This window comes from Natrix helvetica (genome assembly GCF_964273705.1).
Source record: "Natrix helvetica genome assembly, chromosome: 1".
In the NCBI taxonomy this organism is placed as follows: domain Eukaryota; kingdom Metazoa; phylum Chordata; class Lepidosauria; order Squamata; family Natricidae; genus Natrix; species Natrix helvetica.
In genome coordinates, this window is record NC_138548.1 from 341295353 (window position 1) to 341315560 (window position 20208).

Sequence of the window (20208 nt, forward strand, 5' to 3'; positions counted from 1 at the left end):
AAATCTTTTAAAAAAGAATCACAGACAAAACTTGAGGAGGAAGATGTTACATCCAATATAACCACTTTGAAGGCTCTCTATTACCAGGGCATCCACAGACTTGGGGGTAGTGGGGGAACAGATGGACAGACGGATGGACCCAACTTTTTTAAAAAAACTTGTTTATTTATAAATTTTCCATTTAACATACATAAGTGCTTTATGAACAGTGTATTGTCTGGGTCCATTTTCTTACATAATAATACTTTTCTAGCTCCTAATTTCTACCTCTATTATCCAACCATTCATAAAATAAATAAACCCCATGTTTGAAAATACTTTTTGTCTTCTTTTTCTTTTATCTTTAATGTCAGTTGATCCATTTCTGCACTAATATTATTTTAATGACATCATCTTCTCTCGGCATTTCCTCATTTTTCCAGTATTGTGCAAATACAATCCTTGCTGCTGTCAAAACATGTAGTATTATATACAAATTCCCCTTATTCTACTTTTCTGGTATTATACCTAGCAAAAATATTTGACATCTTATTGTTGAATACTCATCAGTAAACAGATATAAGGGGCTGCCAGACAAATTGACCAATCCATTTAAACTATTCTTCCCGCCTGGATGGCGGGCCTGAGTGACGCCTCCGTTTCGTTGGCTTCACTCTGTTTACTGGTGAGTATTCAACACTTATGGAAGGCCATAATGATTGGGGCTAACATCACAACTCTGGCACATGGGGGGGGGGAAGCAGTCCCTCAGATAACCTTGGCTGCACAGAATCGCTGTCAGGCCTGCAGCCATCTTTTCTTTTGGATCTTTGGCCTGCCACACTTTCGATTATTCTACCATGCATTTTTCTATTGTGGGAAAATGGGAGGGGGGATTGTATGGAATTCGATGCTATGTAGCCATAACAACATTCTTTCTAGAAAGCCAAGGTCATCCTTTGTCTCTACACTTCTGCACCTGACCCGAACTGGATGGGTGAAACTGCCAGCATGGCAGTGGAAGATTGGACCATGTGATGGACTGGTGGGTTTGGGGGCAGGATCTTGAACTTTCAACTGGGTGGGGAAAACTGGGAAGCTTTCAGATTTGGGTTTCCCCAGATGTGCCAACATGGCTCTCTTAATGAATTGGAACTTTGAGGAATCCTTTGCCTCGGACTCTGATTTACTTTTGGATGCTATTTGGAACCCTGACAATCGCTTTCCATTGATCCTTTTGGGAGATGACCGTTGTTCCTCCTCCTCCTCTGCTGTTTAATCCTTGCCTTCGGTTTACAACAGTTCCTTTTGTGACTGTTCAAAGTTAGAAATCACCTAACTTCTGACCATTTCCCCCCACTTAATGACAGCTGCAGCATCCCCCTGGTCACATGATCAAAATTCAGATGCTTGGCCACTGACTTGTATTTATGAGGTTTGCAGCATCCCAGGGCCATGTGATCATCACCTTTCCCCTCGCTTGACCATTGACCTCTGACAAGCCATGTCAACGGTCAAGCGAGAGTCACTTAACGACCATGTTATTAATTTTAATAACTGCGGCAATTCACTTAAAAACGGTGGCAAGAAATGTCTTAAAAGGGGCCAACGTTCATTTAAAACTGTCTCACTTAGCAATAGAGTTTTTTTCAGAGTTTAGTCACAAGACAAGGAGAGATTCAACCTAGAAATAAGGAGAAATTTTCGGACAGTGAGAACAATTAACCAATGGAGCAGCTCTTTGCCTTCGGAAGCTTCAACACTGGAAGCTTTCAAGAAGAGATTGAAGAAGCTTTCAGAAGCCATCTGTCAGAAATGACGTAGGTAGGGTCACCTGCTTGGGGGGGGTTGGACTAGATGACCTACAAGGTCCCTTCCAACTCTTACTCTGTCCAATTACATTTTAGAAGCACAAGGCTTTTGATGGTCTTAAAGTAGCTTCTGATTCCTGGGGAAAAGGCAAAAATAAGGAAGAGGAGGAGACGAAAGGCAGGTCATTCTGGCTTGAAAACTTAAATCGCCGTTTTCCTTTCCCGCGATCGCAGCTACAGGTACGGCGGGGATTAGCCACCGCACGGAGTCACGTGGACACTGCGGCGTCCCGCTTCCCTCCTCCCCACAACGCCAGATCCCGCCAGTCCGGTGGCGGGGGGGGGGGGAGTGTGTGTGTGTGTGTGTGTGTGTGTGAGAGAGAGAGAGAGAGAGAGAGAGAGAGTGCAGCCGGACGTGCCAAACGGGTGGCTGATCTTCCGCCAGCCCCATAAGCCGAGCCCTGCCGGCCGCCTCCCATCCCCGGCTTTGGCTTTGCACGCGATCGTGCAAAGACGAAGCAGCGGAGCACACTCGGGGCCCTTCCGAAGCGCCATCTGAGCGGGCCTGTCCTTGGCGCCTTTTGGGCCCTGAGTGCGAATCCGGCACGGGAAAAAGCCTGCAGCGCTGTTCTTCTTCTTGCCCTGTCCCAACGCAAACCCTCCCACCCCTCTCACCCGCGGGGAGGGCGTCGGCGGACGGATCCGGGGCTGCAAAGCGCGAGTGGCGCCGCCGTCAATGGGACGGGACGGTAGCCGGGAGTGGACCTGCTGCCCACCCCACGCCGTCTCAGCTGTTGCGTCCTTGGCTGCCCTCGGTGCCGCTGCCCCGGTTGCGCGCAGGGGGCTTGGCGATCGCTTCCCCGCAGCTTCTCCATCCGGAGGCCCGCCGCGCTCAAGGACGCGCCGTTGCGCAGGGTTGCCAGGAGGAGCCCCGTTCGAGGTGGCCGCAGTGCTTCTCCGCCGCCTGGAAGCATAACCCGATGCCAGGGCGGGTGCCAACCTCCCCCGCGGGCACCGGGCTCTTGGGCAGACGCGACGTGCCCTGCTTAATGAATGAATGAGCCGCCTTCCCCGGCCGGGACGCCTGGCCCGCCCTCTCCTTTGCCGGCCTCGGAGGCGGAGACGCCCCGGCTCTGGCTAAGCTTGGGTGCGTCCAGGCAGGAGGTCCCGGGCTGCCCGCTTCTTCACTTCTCTCCCCGTCACCGGAGCCACCGGCCGCTCATCGTCATTGCTGAGGCGACTTTCCTCGCCGGCAGCCGCCACCGAAGCCGGGCAGAAGCTTAAGCAGCTCTTAGCCGGCTGCGTTTTTTTCGCTTCCTCCCCGGGAAGATCAGCCTCGGGCTGGCCGAGATAGGAGACCGGAGGTCTGCGTGAAGATCCCAGGTAGGTTTCAAGCACACGGGAAGATGCCTTCTTGGCAGGGAGGAAAAGGTGCCCTTGAATTTGGTACCCAGCCCTGACCCTTGCAGGGTTAGGGGTGTGTGAAGCTTGGGGAATGTGGTGAAAGAGCTGTTTTGCAAATATGATGATGATGATGATGATGATGATGATGATGATGATGATGATGATGATGATGATGATGATGATGATGATGTGGTTAATGAGATTCACAGCCTTTGGGGCTTGTTGGTAGCTCAACAGCTCGAGTGCTAACCAAGGACCTAGGAACTGTTAAGGATATAAGCTGTTCCAAGTAGGGTGGTTTTTTGTAGAGTCACAATGTTCAAGTCAGGTAAATTTAGAATTTTCAAATAGTGAGATAGCCCTTTAGGTATTGCTCCAAGGGATCCAGTTACAATTGGGACAACACACAGTTTCTTTTTCCACAGTCTCTCAACCTCAATTCGCAAGTCCCATTATTTTGTGATTTTTTCTTGCTGTTTATCTTCAATTCGTGCATCACCAGGTATTGCAATGTCAATGAACCATATTTTTTTCCTTTCAATTATTGTTATGTCAGGTGTGTTGTAGGCCGAATGCCTGTCAGTCTGGATTCTGAAGTCCCACAAGATCTTGACTTTCTCATTCTCTAAAACCTTCTCAACCTGATGGTCCCAGTGGTTTTTGCTGTACTCAAATCCAAACTTTTGGCACAATTTCCAGTGAATAATCTGAGCAACGCGGTCATGGCGTTGTAGGTAGTCAGTTTGTGAAATTTTGCTGCACCCACTGATCAAACGGTTGACTGTCTCATCTTTCTCATTACAGAGGCGACATTTGCTGTTGGTTGTAACATGTTGAATTTTTGCCTTCATGCAGTTTGTGGCTAAGCCTTGTTCTTGAGCTGCCAAAATAAAGCCTTCTGTTTCTTTTTTCAGTACTTCTGATCTTAACCAGTTCCAAGTTAGTTTTTGGTCAGCTTTGCCTTCAATACTTTTCAAGTATTGGCCATGCATAGTTTTGCTTTTCCAATTTTCAGCTCGCTTCTCAATTACTTCTTATATTCAGCTTTTAACTTAGTTGTCTTCAAAAGGCCTTCTTTATTTACTTCCTTAATCATTGGTTCTTCACTTTTCTGGATGTAATCATTCAAGCTGTGTCTTTCTTCTTCCACAGTCTGCTTTACTTGTAGGAGTCCTCGACCACCCTCTGCTCTTGATAGATACAATCGGTCAACATCACTTTTAGGGTGCAAAGCATGATTCATTGTCATAAACTTCCTTGTTTTTCTGTCCAAATTGTCCAACTCCATCTGGGTCCAGTCAATTATTCCTGCAGAGTATCGAATTACAGGTATAGCCCAGGTATTTATGGCTTTTATGATGTTTCCTCCACTCAGTTTGGACTTTAATATCTTGCGAATTCGTCAAATGTACTTGGCTGAGGTTAATTCCTTGACTTTATTATGCATTAAGTCAGAGGCCTCTAAAATCCCCAGGTACTTGTAGCCTTCTTCTGGTTTTATTGCCTTTATCATTTCTTCATTCTCAAGTTGTATTCCATCATCTTCTAGGACCTTGCCTGCCTTGGTTGCCATTGTTGCACATTTGTCAATTCCAAACTGCATACCAATGTCTTGGCTAAATTCTTTTGTGCTTTCAATTAATAAATTCAGTTCAGCTTTTGTTTTACCAAACAGCTTCAAATCATCCATGTACACCAAGTGTGAAATTTTCAGTCCTTTCTTTGCAAGTTCGTATCCACAGTTCACCTTCTTCAAAATGATTGTCAATGGTAGCATTGAGAGTATAAAAAGTAGGGGTGAAAGGGAATCACCCTGGATTGTTATTATTATTGTTATTGTTGTTATTGTTATTATTATTATTTTAAGAAGGTACTTGGTTGACGCTGGTAGCAAACCGTATCAACCATTAACACCAGTCACTGTTATTTGTGATGCATTTTTGAATGTTCAGTTGGCTGAGTTTCATGTTTAATGAATAAAGTATATAATAATTAATAATAATTAATAATAATTAATAATTAATAATAATTAATGATAATTAATGATAATTAATGATAATTAATGATAATTAATGATAATTAATAATAATAATAATTAGTAATAATTAATAATAATAATAAAAATTGTGGAAATTGTGCTAAAAGTTCACTGGAAATTGTGCCAAAAGTTTGGATTTGAGTACAGCAAAAACCACTGGGACCATCAGGTTGAGGAGGTTTTAGAGAATGAGAAAGTCAAGATCTTGTGGGACTTCAGAATCCAGACTGACAGGCACTTGGCCTACAACACACTTGACATAACAATAGTTGAAAAGAAAAAAGTATGGTTCATTGACATTGCAATACCTGGTGATGCATGCATTGAAGATAAACAGCAAGAAAAAATCACAAAATACCGGGACCCTACTTGGAACCACTTATATTCTCCGACGTTACCGTAACAGTTCCTAGGTCTTTGGTTAGGACTCGAGCTGTTGAGCTACCAACCAGCCCCAAAGGCTGTGAATCTCACCAAAGATTAACATGATGATGATGATGATGATGATGATGATGATGATGATGATGATGATGATGGTGGCTGGTGTTCCCCTTGCAAACATGACTCAGTGAAGATAAGCTATGACTAGCAGGTTGGTGAATTGACCAGAAAAATTGATGAATCTTATCAAGGTCAATTTTCTGAACAAGTCACTGAGATAAGCCATTATTATGCCCAGTTGTCGACACATTTTAATTATAAACCACCTGGAATCCATGGAAGACAAGACTGCTTATAAATTGTATAAGTAAGTGTGAATTTCCATGGCTGGGCAATTGGGTTCAAATTTAAAGTGAGACTGTCATCCCAATTTGGATCCTCCTGACCTTCTTGCGTAAGGATGGGTCGTGCCAACTTAAAGCCATCCAGGAGCAGTGGCTGCCTCTGAGAGAGAGAGAGAGAAAATAACTTTTCCCAAGCTGTGCAGATGAGCTTGGCAAAAAGAATCCCAAATCATGCAGCTCTTTCGTTGCAAGGGGTTAAAGTGTTGCAGGATTCCAGGCTCCAATCAGAGATGCAGGGCTCGGCTAGCTTGGTCTGAGCATCCCCATCCTCAAGCCGGGTTGGGATGGGATACTGACATTCAAGGTGAACTTGTGAGTGGGCTGAGGTCCTGCAAGACTTAGGGGCCAGGTACGCAGGGGCGATTGTTGAGAAGTGAAGTTGTTTGGTTGCCTTGTAGGATAGTCTGACTTCTCTGGAATACAGCCTTCCTTGCAGATTCAGTTCTTGGCATTTTAGCAGTTAAATTGTTCAATAGCCTTAGCGGGGAAGGGAAAAAACCTCAAAACTTCTGTGAGCTCTCATCAGCCTTAACATGGATCAGGCAGTTCCTTATGTAACTGTGAGGCTTCATTGCTGCAGGCAAAGGGCAGTGAAAAGAAGGCATTTTTTTGAGATGCCGGCACAGAGCATCAGAGAGAGAGAGAGAGAGAGATGCTCAAGGCTGTGAAGGACCTTGATTCTTCTTCCTGCTCCGGGTGATGATGCCACCAAGAATTTCCACATTGTTTCTTAGGGGCTCAGGGTCTTGCTGCAGCTCCTCTGTTCAAAGCTTCAGGGTAGGAGTTGCTGAGATCGGCCACTTCCATGTGGGAGCCCCTCCACCAATGCTTAGCACAAAGAAGGGAGGGGGAGAATGAAACGCGCTCAGCCATGTGAGGGAGGAATGGTGGATGCACATGATTTGATGTTTACATCCATGTGTCTCTTGGATGAGTGCACATGGTGCAGCCATGAACTATCATTCACCCTTCCTTCCTTCCTTCCTTCCTTCCTTCCTTCCTTCCTTCCTTCCTTCCTTCCTCCCTTCCTCCCTTCATTCCTTCTTTCCTTTCTCCCTCCCTCCCTTCCCTCCCTCCTTCCTTCCTTCCCCTCCCCTTCCTTCCTTCCTTCCTCCTTCCCTCCCTCCCTCCCCTTCCTTCTCTTCCCTTCCTCCCTTCCTCCCCTCATTCCTTCTTTCCTCCCTCCCTCCCTTCCCTCCCTCCTTCCTTCCCCTCCCCTTCCTTCCTTCCTTCCTTCCTTCCTTCCTTCCTTCCTTCCTTCCTTCTTCCCTCCCTCCCTTCCTCCCTCTCTCCCTTTGCATCCAACACCCACCATTTCTCCACCCCTCCCAGCAAACCTGCTGCTGTAATCTTTGTTATTGGACTGTCTCCCTTGCCTAATGTTATTCCATGTCTTCTTAACTCCTCCATTCTCACACTCACAAACGTTCCTATCCGCAGGATGAAGCACGAGCGGCCGTAACTAGCCACGCTGGATATTGAGTGACCTGCTGTCTGTCATCAAAGATGGCTGCCTTGGGGTTGTTCCTTATCTGGAGCCTGCTCTTACCTGCCTCCCTGCTGGCTTTGTACCTCCCGACTCCAGAGAACTCTACCTGGCACTTGCCCCTGAATTCTGTCCCAAAGTCACCTCTGTTGGAAGTCCCCTCCAAAAAGCCTCCTCAAAGGGCCCTGCCAGTTGTTCCCCGCTCAGATTCCTCCGGCCTCGAGTTTTCTAGTGGAGACGGGGAATTGAAGAATGAGAACAGGCAAGGGGCCACTCCAGTTGGCCACCCTAGAGTTACAAAATCCAAGAGAAGGTTCAAACTCCTTGCCAAGGGGGCACCAACCGGTTCTTCTGGTGGAAGTCTAGCTCCCCACTTGGCTGAGGAGAGTCTTGTCCTGCCAACCGAAGGCTTGCTGAGTGTTCAGGGAGAGGTTGAGGACGCCGGTGGTATAATTTGGGAACGAAGTCCGAAACAGAGGAAGAAAAAGCTCTCTCTTCCTTCTTCTGGCGTATCAAAGAGAAACATGTCCGCCTCTGTGACAGCCTCTCTTCCCACTTCACCCAGACTAGAGACCTCAGAATTACTTGTCTCCCAGGAGGGATCCTTGCCCAACCTTCACCAAGCAGGGTTCAAGCAGGGCCTCCCCGCCACTACCTTAAGCCCCAGGCCCACCGTCTCCACCATTCCTTTGGCAACGTTCCCTGTTAACAGATCTCTTGTCAAATGGGAGGTGGTGGAGGATGCCGAACCTAAGGCTGGTGCTTCAAGAGGGTGGTTGGAAAACAGAGTGCCGGAGCAGGAAGTGCTGGGCCGGAACTTAACCACAGTGAAATATTTGGCTTCATACAAGAATAGACAGGTCTACAGTGGCCTCCTTGACCAGGAAGAGCTTTCCACGTCTCCTCTTAGGCCTGTGGTTCAGGAAGCTGGAGATGCTCAGAATCTCCCTGGGCAAGACAGGGATGTACCACCAGCGACTTCCCCTCTTCAGGAAGGAGTAGTTACCCCACTGATTGGGAAGGGGCACAGGCAAAGCCCAGCAAGCTCCCATCCACCTGTTTCGGAGGACCACTTCCCTGTCCCTTTCACCCCTACACTATCAGGGGTGACCGCCCAGGAACCAAATCCTCACCCAAGAAGCACGCATTGGAATCTGATCATTGATACCACCCAGCAGCCAGGACGTTGGGACACAGCTGGAATGGAAACCACCGTCTTTCAAGGCAGCTCTGCTACCCCAGGTAGGTTTGGATTTGCCTTTGGTTTATGTACTTAAAGGAATCTTCTGCCCAGGGGTGAAATGCTACCGGTTTGGGCCGGTTTGCTTGAGCCGGTAGTAAAAAATGCTACTGGATTGCAAAAGTAAAAAAAATACTTAAAAAGTAAAAAAAACCAACATTCCGACGATCGCACGTCGCACTGCTGAGCTTCGGAACTTTTTTTTTTACTTTGTAAGCATTTTTTTTTACTACAGTTTCCCTGGAAACCTGGGGGCGGGGTGGGGGGGTCCTTGTTTGCTCCAGCAGGCTTCCCTGAGGCCTGCTAGGCCAAAAACGGGGTGGTGGTGGTGACGGGGGTTTGCTGAAAAAGAAAGAAAGAAAGAAAGAAAGAAAGAAAGAAAGAAAGAAAGAAAGAAAGAAAGAAGAGAGAGGGAGGGAGGGAGGGAGGGAGGAAGGAAGGACTACAAACCTGGCACTAGAAGCAGCTTCAGAGGATAATCCAGGGTTGGAAGGTACCTGGAGGTCATCTAGTCCAACCGTGCTCCAGCAGGACATTGTGAGTTTCTGTCTTTTGATCCCGCCCGTTACATGACTTCATAGCCACGCCCACCCAGTCACATGACCCCACCAAGCCATGCCCACAGAACCGGTAGTAAAAAAAATTAGATTTCACCACTGCTTCTGCCATTGAAAATTCTCACCCAGTCCCACACACCTGTGTCCTATCCTGGGAACAGGAGGAGGATGGGGCAGGAGAGGGCAGGAGGTGGCAACAACTCTAAGGAAAGACACATACCAAGCGCCGTGGGGAGCAGGGGGCTGGCACGGTGACAGGGAAGCAAGAAAAGGTTGGGAGTTCAGGAGAAAATCTGCTTAAAGGACTCTTGGAGGGCACAAATTAAATTAAAGGGGGGAGAACCATGATACAGGTAGTCAACTTACAACCATTATTTTAGCAATCGTTCAAAGTTACACTGGCAGTGAAGAAAGTGACTTAAGACTGATCCTCATACAACCATCACAAGCATCCCCATGGTCACGTGATCAAAATTCAGGCTCTTGGCTACTAGAGTGTAATTTACCGTGGTTGCACAATCCCTGGGGGTGTATGTCACAGGATTACCATTTGCAACTAACTCCCAACTAACTTCTGAACAAGTGGTTTGGTTTGGTTTTATTGAACTTATATGCTGACCTTCTCCCAAAGGACTCGGGGCGGAGTACAACATAAAAACTACATATGACAAAAGTTGAAAAAGATTAAATAGAAAATCCAATAATCTTCAATTGACAATTTATATCAAATTTAGGTAAATTCAAATTGACCATTTAAAATTACTAATTTACTTTATTCTATTCAGGCCAGGCCGGCTTACTGAAAAAGCCAACTTTTTAGGGCACGCCGGAAGGACCAGAGGTCGGGGGTTATGCAAAGCTCATTCCAGAGGGAAGGCGCTCCCACAGAGAAGGCTCTCCCTTGGGGGTCGCCAGCTGACACTGCCTGGCCGACGGCACCCTGAGGAGGCCAACTCTGTGGGATCGTACTGGACGGTGGGAGGCTACTGGTGGCAGTAGGTGGTCTCGCAAGTACCCTGGGCCTAAGCCATGGAGCACTTTAAAGATCATAATTAACACCTTGAATCGCACCAGGAAAACAGCCGGCAACCAGTGCTGGCCACCTAAAAGGGGCGTAACATGGGAGCACCTAGGTACCCCCATGACAACCCACGTGGCCGAATTCAGGACCAGCTGAAGCCTCTGTGTGCTCTTCAAGGGCAGCCCCATGTAGAGAGCATTACAGTAGTCCAGGCAAGAAAGGACGAGGGTGTTAGTGACTGTGCACAGGGCATCCCAATCCAGGAAGGGGCGCAACTGGCATACCAGGCAAACCTGGTAAAAGACCCCCCCACCCCCGGTCACAGCCGTAAGATGTTCTTCTAAACTAAGCCACGTATCCAGGAGGACTCCCAGATTGCGGGCCCTTTCTGAGGAGGCTAAAATTTCTCCCCCAATCATCAAAGATGGTACGTGATGCACAAATTGGGATGAAAGGGAACCACAGCCACTCAGTCTTGGAGGGATTAAGCTTGAGCCTGTTCGTCTCCACCCCGATCCATACAGCCTCCAGGCACTGGAACATCACGTCAAGGGCATCATTGGGGTGGTTAGGGTAGAGATGAAAAGTTGGGTATCATCAGCGTATTGATGATACCATACCCTGAAACCATGGATGATCTCGCCCAGCAGTTTCATATATATGTTGAACAGGAGGGGTGAGAGAACTGACCCCTGGGGCACCCCAGAAATGAGGTGCCTCGGGGTCGATCTCTGCGCTCCAGTCAACATGAACTGCAATCAATCCGAGAGGTAGGAGGAGAACCACTGCAAAACGGTGCCCCCCACTCCCAACCCCCCGAGTCATCGCAATAGGATACCATGGTCAATGGTATCGAAAGCTGCCGAGAGGTCTAATAAGACCAGGACAGAGGAACAACCCCTGTCCCGGGCCCACCAGAGATCATCAACCAACGCGACCAATGCCGTCTCCATGCTGTACCTGGGCCTGAAACCCGACTGAAACGGATCCAGGTAGGCAGCTTCATCCAGGTACTGGGGAAGTTGACGTGCTACCGCACTCTCAACAACCTTCGCTACAAAGCGGAGGTTGGAGACCAGACGATAGTTGGCTAAAGAAGCTGGGTCCAGGGAAGGCTTCTTAAGTAGGAGCCTCACTACTGTTCCTTCAAGGTCGTGGGAAAGAACCCATCTCTCAATGAAGCGTTGGTAATCGCCTGGAGCCAGCCTCCTGTCACCTCCCAGGAAGCCGAAACTAACCAGGAGGGACACGGGTCCAGCACACAAGTGGCAGCACTGAGACTCCCCATAATCCTGTACATGCCCTCGGGAGTCACAGGATCAAACTCATCCCAGATAGTCTCCACAAGGTTAGTCCCCGCCGACTTGCCCGAATCTACCCAGTCAGAGTCGAAGCCTGTCTGAATCTGAGCGATTTCATCCTGCAGATACTGGACTAATTCCTCAGTCCTGCCCTACAAGGGGTTTTCCCGAGTTCCTTGATTAAGTAAGGAATGGGTCAAGTGTCTTGACAGGCAAGAGGGCCATCCCCGGGAAAGGGGGAATTCCCGAAGGGAATAAAGTTCTGCCGCAGTATAGCATAGCGGAGAGTGTGGCATCAGCCAAACAGAATGACATCAAGGGGAGATGGGATAAAAAGATGACATATCAAAGGGGGAGCAGCCGACAGTGTCCAAGGGGGTAGCGGGAGGCATATGTCCATCATAGCCATGGTCAATGTTGAAGACAATATGAAGGGTACTGGCCAGATATCAAAGTCATAGTAGATGATAAAGTTGCAGTAGAAGATAAAGTTGCAAGATGGCAAAGCGGCCAATAATGGCGATGGTGAAGACTGCAGCGGCAGCAGCGGCTGCTCCAACAATTGAGCTCTGTCCATGCCAAGCACGCTCATATCCATCGGCAGAGCCACTCTCCTTTGACCCAGTCCATAGTGTCACAAGCGGGGGGGGCAAACGGCCCAACGGCACAGTACAGTGGTCCAGGCAATGGCGGTAATACCGGGGGGCCCACAACAAAGGACCCCCCCCACGCCAACCACCCCCACACCAACTACCGAAGCCATCCTCCGCTGGCATCAATGCCCATGCCAGCCGCCTCATCCGCTCCCCTCTAGTCCAGTCTATAACGTCCATAAGCAAGGGGGGAGCAACTGGAATCGTACCACGGTGTGGGCAGCGACCATGGTGGTGGTGGCGGCAAAAACCCCTAAGCAAGGAGTCCCCCCACCACTGCCGACCACACCCACGCCGGCAGCCAAAGACGCTCTCCATTCTCCGCCAATCCACCCCATTTCACTCACAACATTCTGGCTACAGGGCAGGAAATCGCGGCACAAGGGTACCCCTGAGGACCCAGGAGGTTCCCATAGCTGGACCTGGGACTGACGATGAAGTAGGGTGCTCCCTGCATACCCCGAGGAAGGAAAAAAAACATCTCCCCAAAGTTCTCCTCAAATGCGGCAGGACACCGTCTTGTGCATGCGCATTTTGTGAAGTCAATGGGGGAAGCTGGATTCGCTTAATTGCTCTGTGACTCATGTAACAATTGCAGCGATTTACTTAACAACCCTGGCCAAAAAAAGATGATAATACTGGGCAAAATCCACTTAACAACTGCCTTACATAGCAATGGGAAATTCTGGTCCTAATGGTAGTTTGTAACTCGAGGACTACCTGTAATATAAATGCATCTTTCACTTCCAAGAATAGCATACCAGCAACACAATTATAAGACTCAAAATTGGCAGGGAAAGGATTAACTAACTTGGAAGACGCTGTCAGGAGCTGGGATGCACCTCTTCTGACTAACAAATTGTATTAAAAAGCAGAAGCTGAGCTCACCAAAGCTTATGCCTTTTAATTAAATTTGTTTCTGTCAGAAAAGGTGCTATCAGAGTCCTCCTAACCTACAAGGTAAATGTCTCTCTAATAAGCTTCTTTACTGGTTGCAGAGTGCTAGAAATAAGAAGGGTCTATTATTTTTATAAAAATAAACATTCTGGACCTTGTTAGCCCAGAGTACTCAATACTATCCCACGTCACTATCCGTTTTAATAATAATCCTCCTCCTCCTCCTCCTCCTCCTCCTCCTCCTCCTAGCAACTCTTCACCCCTTAGTGGTGTCTGGGCACTTCCTGAAACATGATCATGTTGTTGTTAGTTGCGAAGTCGTATCCGACCCATCGTGACCCCATGGACAACGTTCCTCCAGGCCTTCCTGTCCTCTACCATCCTCTGGAGTCCATTTAAGCTCATGCCTACTGCATCCGTGACTCCATCCATCCACCTCATTCTCTGTCGTCCCCTTCTTCTTTTGCCCACAATCTTCCCCAGCATTAGGCTCTTCTCCAGTGAGTCCTTCCTTCTCATTAGGTGGACAAAGTATTTGAGTTTCCTCTTCAGGATCAACCTCCAATAACAACACAGCCAGATGGGGAGCCTAAAAACAAAATGCCAGCCTGATTTCCATACACCGGTTTTTCATAAGAGTTAACCAAGGAAGCCCCCTACGTAGGCCAGAAAAAAAGCCTGGAAAAATACATAGCCAGAGATGACCTTCGGAAAAGAAAATGGCGCTCAGAGAAGTGAAGATGGCTCAGTTGGTTGGTAAACATCCAAACCAGACCCACGTTTTGTTGTTGTTGTTGAAGATCACATCAATTTCAAGTGCCATTCTTTGTCACTTGGTTTAGTATGAGAAGAAGAACAACAACAACAACTGGTGCGATGGTTGTGAATATTGAATGTTTGGAAGGGAGGGGTATGTACTGTGGAGCTGCATTCAACTTGACCCTGCATACAATATGCGTACAGCTGGCAGCCTGGCAGATGATTAAGTGACTCCTTTCATTAGAATGCCAACATATTTGGTTGCGATGAAAGAAACATGGGATGGGCAGGCAGATGGGAATAATAGGAAGAGCTGGTAGGAATATTTCAGGGTGTTGTTTTTTTTAGGAGCTGATGATGGATTTTACAGGAGGGAGAAGTGATCTCTAAACCTGTATAAGGTAGTTTAATTCGATGGTTAACCTGATCATGGGTTTACAAAACAGTAATAACTAGTAATAATAAAGGGACGTGGTGGCTCAGTGGCTAAGACACTGAGCTTGTCGATCAGAAAGGTCAGCAGTTCGGCGGTTCGAATCCCTAGCGCCGTGTAACGGAGCGAGCTCCCGTTACTTGTCCCAGCTTCTGCCAATCTAGCAGTTCGAAAGGACGTAAAAAATGGAAGTAGAAAAATGGGGACCATCTTTGGTGGGAAGGTAACAGGGTTCCGTGCGCCTTCAACGTTTAGTCGTGCCGGCCACATGACCATGGAGACATCTTTGGACAGCGCTGGCTCTTCGGCTTTGAAACGGCACCACCCCCTAGAGTCAGAGGTGAGGCGAGCACATATGTGCAAGGGGAATTTTTACCTTTACCTTTAATAACTAGATCTTGAGAAACCTAAATAGGATAAGCTGATTTATATTAAGCTGGGAAGTTTTTTTAAAAACCCAACTCCTGCCTTTGATGTGATGTTTCAAAGAGCTGCTAGAAGAATCTCCTTCATTCTCTTCCTCTGTTCGGAATGACCTTCCTTGAGAACAGAATTTCTGAGAGGAACTAGGGCAGAAGAAGGAGGGCAAGGTGGAGAAATCTCCTTTGGAGCAGAAGCAGACAGAGAGGCTCAAGGACAGGCTTATCATTAAATGTCCCAAGTCTCAGATTTGAGGTGTAATGCCAAGGAAGCCAACTATTTAATTCCTTAAAGACAGAAGTGATGGGAAAGATACCAGCAAGCTTTTCTATCATGGGGGTGGGGGGGGGATGTCCAATGAACTTGGGGGAGATTTTTGCACTTGGGCTACTTTTGCTGTTGGCCTACAAGACAACATTGTAGGCCAACATTTGAGACCATCAATTTTGCGTTCCACTCAAGACCTTTTCCTTTTGTTTTTTTTTCAGGGACTGGAGAAGCGTCTGATATTGCAGAGCCCCAACGAGTCAGGGGAGCTGTGAACCGCAAAGTTTCCCTCACATATTTTGGCTCCTCTACCCCTGGACAGAGCCCCTCCAAATTGCAGGATGATGCAGGGATCAAGCATTCAGGTGAGTAAGAAGACCGTGAGATTTTTCTAATGTGGAGAGGACTTCGCTAGATCAAACCTACGTCTGCCTAGGTCAGCATCTTGTTTCCACAATGACCAAGTTCATATACTGTGTGTGTGTGTGAGAGAGAGAGAGAGAGAGAAAGGGAGGGGGGAGGGAGGGAGAGAGAGAGGGAGAGAGAGAGAGAATGTGTGTGTGTGTGTGTGTGTGTGTGTGTGTAATCCCCTTGTTCAGACTCAGTCCCAAGGAATTAGAGCTCAGCTGAAACATGCACTTGCATAGAATTTCTGTTAACAGTCATAGTTCATTTTAAGATGTGGGAGTGCCATGATTGAAGACCAGAGTAGGCCTTGAGAACTGGGTCCAGTTCTGCATTCAGTTGTGATTTTCACTGGGGGTCTTTGTCGGTCACTATTTCTTAATCCAGTGCACTTAAAAAACCTGTTGGATGAGTGAAAAAAAAGAACCTTATAGCAATCAATCAGAACAAAGCTGGAAGGGACCTTGGAGGTCTTCTAGCGCAGCCATCTGCTCAATCAGGAGACCCTGTACCTTTTCATAAGGTGGCTGTCCAGTCTCTTCTTAAAAACCTCCAGTGATGAAGCACCCACAATTCCCGAAGGCAAGCTGTTCCATTGGTTAATTGTCCTCACTGTTAGGAAGTTTCCCCTTTATTGCTTCTCTCCTTTATTAGTTTCCAACCATTGCTTTTTGTCTTGCCCTCTGGTGCTTTGGAAAATAAATTGATCCCCCCTCCTCTTTGTAGCAATCTCTCAAATACTGGAATACTGCTATCATGTCCCCCCACTAGTCCTCTGTTCTCTAGGCTGGCCATACACAATTATGGGCAACCATTCATCAGATGTTTTAGCCTCCAGGCCTTTAATCATCTTAGTTGCTCTTCTTTTAACTTTTTCCAAAGTCTCAACACCTTTTTTGTTATGTGGTGATCAAAACTGGATGCGGTATTCCAGGTGCGGTCTTACTAAGGCTTTATAAAGTGGTACTAATACTAATAATTAGAAGTACTGAAATTACTATATAATATATCATAATACATAATTATTAGAAGAGATAAAAATAGTAAGAGCTGACCTTTTCAATATATTTATATATATTTGTATATTAAATACAAATTTCAGATTGGGAACCTGTATTTGTTTTTTTCTTGGAAGTACAGTATATGAGAGAAACCATGCAAAGTACCAGATTTATTCTCAATTATTTTTTGCTTCTTCTCTGTGCGCTTCAGAAATTACATCTACAGTCTTATGTGACTCTTAAATTTTGGATTAAAAATGAAGAGCAATGTCATGGCTTTCAGTCTGCTGAAAGGTCCCGTTTACCCTGTCCATGCCCTATAAACAATCCATTTTAATAATAGAGCGGGAATGCTATTGAAGGAGCTGAATCGCATTATTGCTGGAGCAGACTTCCAAAGCAATTGTTAAGCTTGCTGTGGTGGGAAAAAGCTGAATTGGCTGATATTTTGATGTTGACGGTGATGAGTGCTGCCTGAGTTATTCTGCCTCTGCAAAAACAGGAGGAGAGGTTTTGAGTTGGAGAGATACTGTGTTGTGCATCAGAATGGCTACAGGCCTCAGATGGCCGCTTCCATTTCCCCTCAGTGAGATGCTCCGATTTCTGATTGGATGGTTGAATTCATATCCCGCTGCTGATGGAGTTTAGTAAACCAGGATTTGATTTGTAGGGACTTTGCATGCAGAGCATCTGGTATATTGTTGCTGGCAGGGCTCCACTCCAGGAAGGAGCGTCAAAGCAACCCTCACTTCTGGGCTGTTTCTGGTCGCCCATGAAGCTAAAACTGAGGAGGAATCCAAATGGAGTTTAGAATTTGCATTAAGTACTGCATTTATTCTGCGAGAAATCAAATTCATATGATTTGGGTGGCATATGAAATCAGTGTCGATCCCTGATATCTCTGTTTCAAAGAGTATCGGATAGGAGACAATTTGTGGTTTAATAAGTAAATGTGTCGCTGTTGCAGCCATACTGCCGGCGGGGTGGGGTGGGGGGAGGAGTATGGGTTTTTATGTTGTGGATTTTAATGTTGTAAGCCATCTAGAGTCCCCTCTGTATATAGGCAGCCATATTAAATTTGTTTAATAAATAATGTAAATAAATAAATATATTTATTATAAAGAGCTATGAGAAAGAGGAAAATATTAATCTAGGTAACCTAGTATTACAGCCACAGCTTCTTTCCATAATCCATTGTGTATTCAAACTCTGCCTCCTAGACACTACAAAACTGATTCAGCAACTCCTCTGGCATCTTGTGAAATACTGTTTTTGTGCATTGTGTGGGAGGATCCTTGCAATGGACCAGTTCCTCCATTGCTGATTCAGGTCGACTTATTCACAACTAAGTCGTGAATCCAGTTATTCACAGCCAAGCTGTTATACAACTGGGAGCATGATTACCATCTTATTTTCTTGGAAGGCATTTGTTATTCTTCTCCTCTTAACAATAATAAAGGCTTGGAGGAAACCTTTTCTCGTGGCTTGAGCTGAGAAAGCCTCAATACTGAGTAGATGAGATAGAACAACTATATTTCAAAAGAGGGCAGTAACTGTAGAGCAGAATTAATAAGGAAAGTGGAATGTAGATTTAGAACAAGCTTTTAAAATATGTATTTAGGTTTTACATTTTAAAATAGAAATCACAAGAAAATTGAGAAAACACCTAAATGCGCTAAAAACAATCCATACAATGCAGTGGTGGGTTTCTGCCGATTCACACCAGCTCGGGATAACCGGTTGGTGAAATTTACCGATTTGGTGAGAGGAGGTTCGACCGGTGGACTCAAAGTAACTTCTGGAACGCCTGCCCCGGCCCTGTTGCTTGCTCGCACTGGCTGTCCCGTCGCAGCTCGCTCGCTCCCCCCCCATCCGCACTAAACTAGCCCAGCCTGCTGCTCACTGATTGGCTGGAGTCCAGCCAATCAGTGAGCGGGCTGGAGGCGACCCATTTAAAAGTGTGGCGCCATAGTCCTTCTCCTTTCCCAGCAGCTGTCGCATTGCGCTTGCTGATCGGTCCTCCCTTCGCTTCACTTCGCCTTCCAGCAGCTTGCTGCTTCCCTCAGGTAAGCAACTAAGCGCGAGCGGGGCAGTGGGAGGCCAGCTTACACCAGCTAACGGCTTTCGCGAGGGAAGGCCTTCCAGTACGTTGCATGGCTGAAAGCAGGTGGGCAGCGGCTGGAGCGGCGGCAGGCTAGCTTTCACGAGAGAAGGCCTTCAGGGCTTGCCTCGCGAAAGCTGCAAGCTGGCATACCCCGCATGGCCAAAAGGCACTGGTCGGTGATGGTGCTGGTGGTGGCTTTTGCTCGCAGCTGAAAGTGGGTGGGCTGTGGCGGTGGCGGTGGCGGCGGCGGGCTAGATTTCGCGAGGGAAGGCCTGCAGGCCTTGTCTCACAAAAGCAGCGAGCTGGCTTATGTCATGTGGCTGAAAGCGGGTGGGTGGGGGTGGCGGCAGGCTAGGTTTTGCAAGACAAGGCCTTCAGGCCTTGCCTTGCGAAAGCCACGAGCTGGTGTATACTGCGTGGCCGAAAGCGGGTGGGCGACGGTGGCGGCGGCGGCAGGCTAGATTTCATGAGTGAAGGCCTTCAGGCCTTGCCTTGCAAAAGCCGCGAAGCGGCGTACGCCATGTGGCCAAAAGCGGCTGGGTGCTGGCGGCGGCAGGCTAGCTTTTGTGAGACAAGACCTTCAGGCCTTGCCTTGCGAAAGCTGCAAGCTGGCGTACGCCGCGTGGCCGAAAGGTGCTGGTCGGTGATGGCGCTGGTGGCGGCTTTCGCACGCGGCTGAAACCGGGGCAGCGGCAGGCTAGCTTTTGCGAGGGAAGGCCTTCAGCTGGCATATGCCACGTGGCCAAAAGCGGGTGGGCGGCGGCAAGCTAGCTTTCGCGGCTTTCACATGCCACACGGCTGAAAGTGGGTGGGCAGTGGTGGCAGGCTAGCTTTTGCGAGCTTCAGGCCTTCCCTCGTGAAAGCCACGAGCTGGTGTACGCCACGCAGCCGAAAGTCCCCCAATCCCCTCTCCAGCCTCACCTGGCTGGCTAAGCCTGCCAGGTGGCGTGCCTAGCTAACCGACAACCCTTATCCAAGCCGGTAAGTTTACCTGTCCTGCTGCCTTGATGCCTGCCTGCTCCCTGCTGCATCCATCGCATCAGAGAGCTGCTGAGTCTGCCTGCTGATAAGTGACCTGTTTTTTTTCTTTTATTCTTTTTAAAAAATTTAAAAGAATGTTTTATTTATTGTGCATAGAATTTTTTAAAATCGTTTTACTTAAAAGTATTGAGTATAGAATATTTTAAAATGGTTTACTTCAATTTATTATGTGTGGATTCTTTTTTAAAACTGTCTTAGACTATTTAAAAAAAGATTCTATCCAAAATAAATTAAAATAAACCATTTTAAAAAAATCTATACTCAATACTTTAAAATGTATTGTGTATAGAATTTTTTTAAATCGTTTTACTTAAAAGTATTGAGCATAGATATTTTAAAGTGGTTTACTTCAATTTATTGTGTGAAGAATATCTTGAAATGGTTACAGTATAAATTATTGCTGGTAGAATACCTTGAAATGGTTACAGTATAAATTATTGTGTGCGGAATACTTAACAATGGCTTTTAAGGATTTTTTTTATTTATAGAATATCTTTTTTTTAAATTATTTTTAGGGAATTTTTCTTTTTTAATTGTTTATATTTACTACAAGAAATGTTATTCCTTTTTGCAAATGTTTTCTTCGTGATGCAATATGTTGCTTTT

At 47.0% G+C, this 20208-nt stretch overlaps 1 protein-coding gene across 1 annotated transcript in view; it reads left to right on the top strand.

Annotated features, from left to right (window-relative positions):
* Positions 1-2527: 2527 nt before the first annotated feature.
* PRRT3 (proline rich transmembrane protein 3) overlaps positions 2528-20208 on the top strand; it is a 28059-nt gene continuing 10378 nt past the window's right edge. The window contains exons 1-3 of the mRNA XM_081947402.1: positions 2528-3173; positions 7458-8745; positions 15273-15416. Of these exons, the coding sequence (XP_081803528.1) occupies positions 7524-8745; positions 15273-15416 (1366 nt within the window). The 5' untranslated portion in view covers positions 2528-3173; positions 7458-7523. The remainder of the gene's footprint in view (positions 3174-7457; positions 8746-15272; positions 15417-20208) is intronic.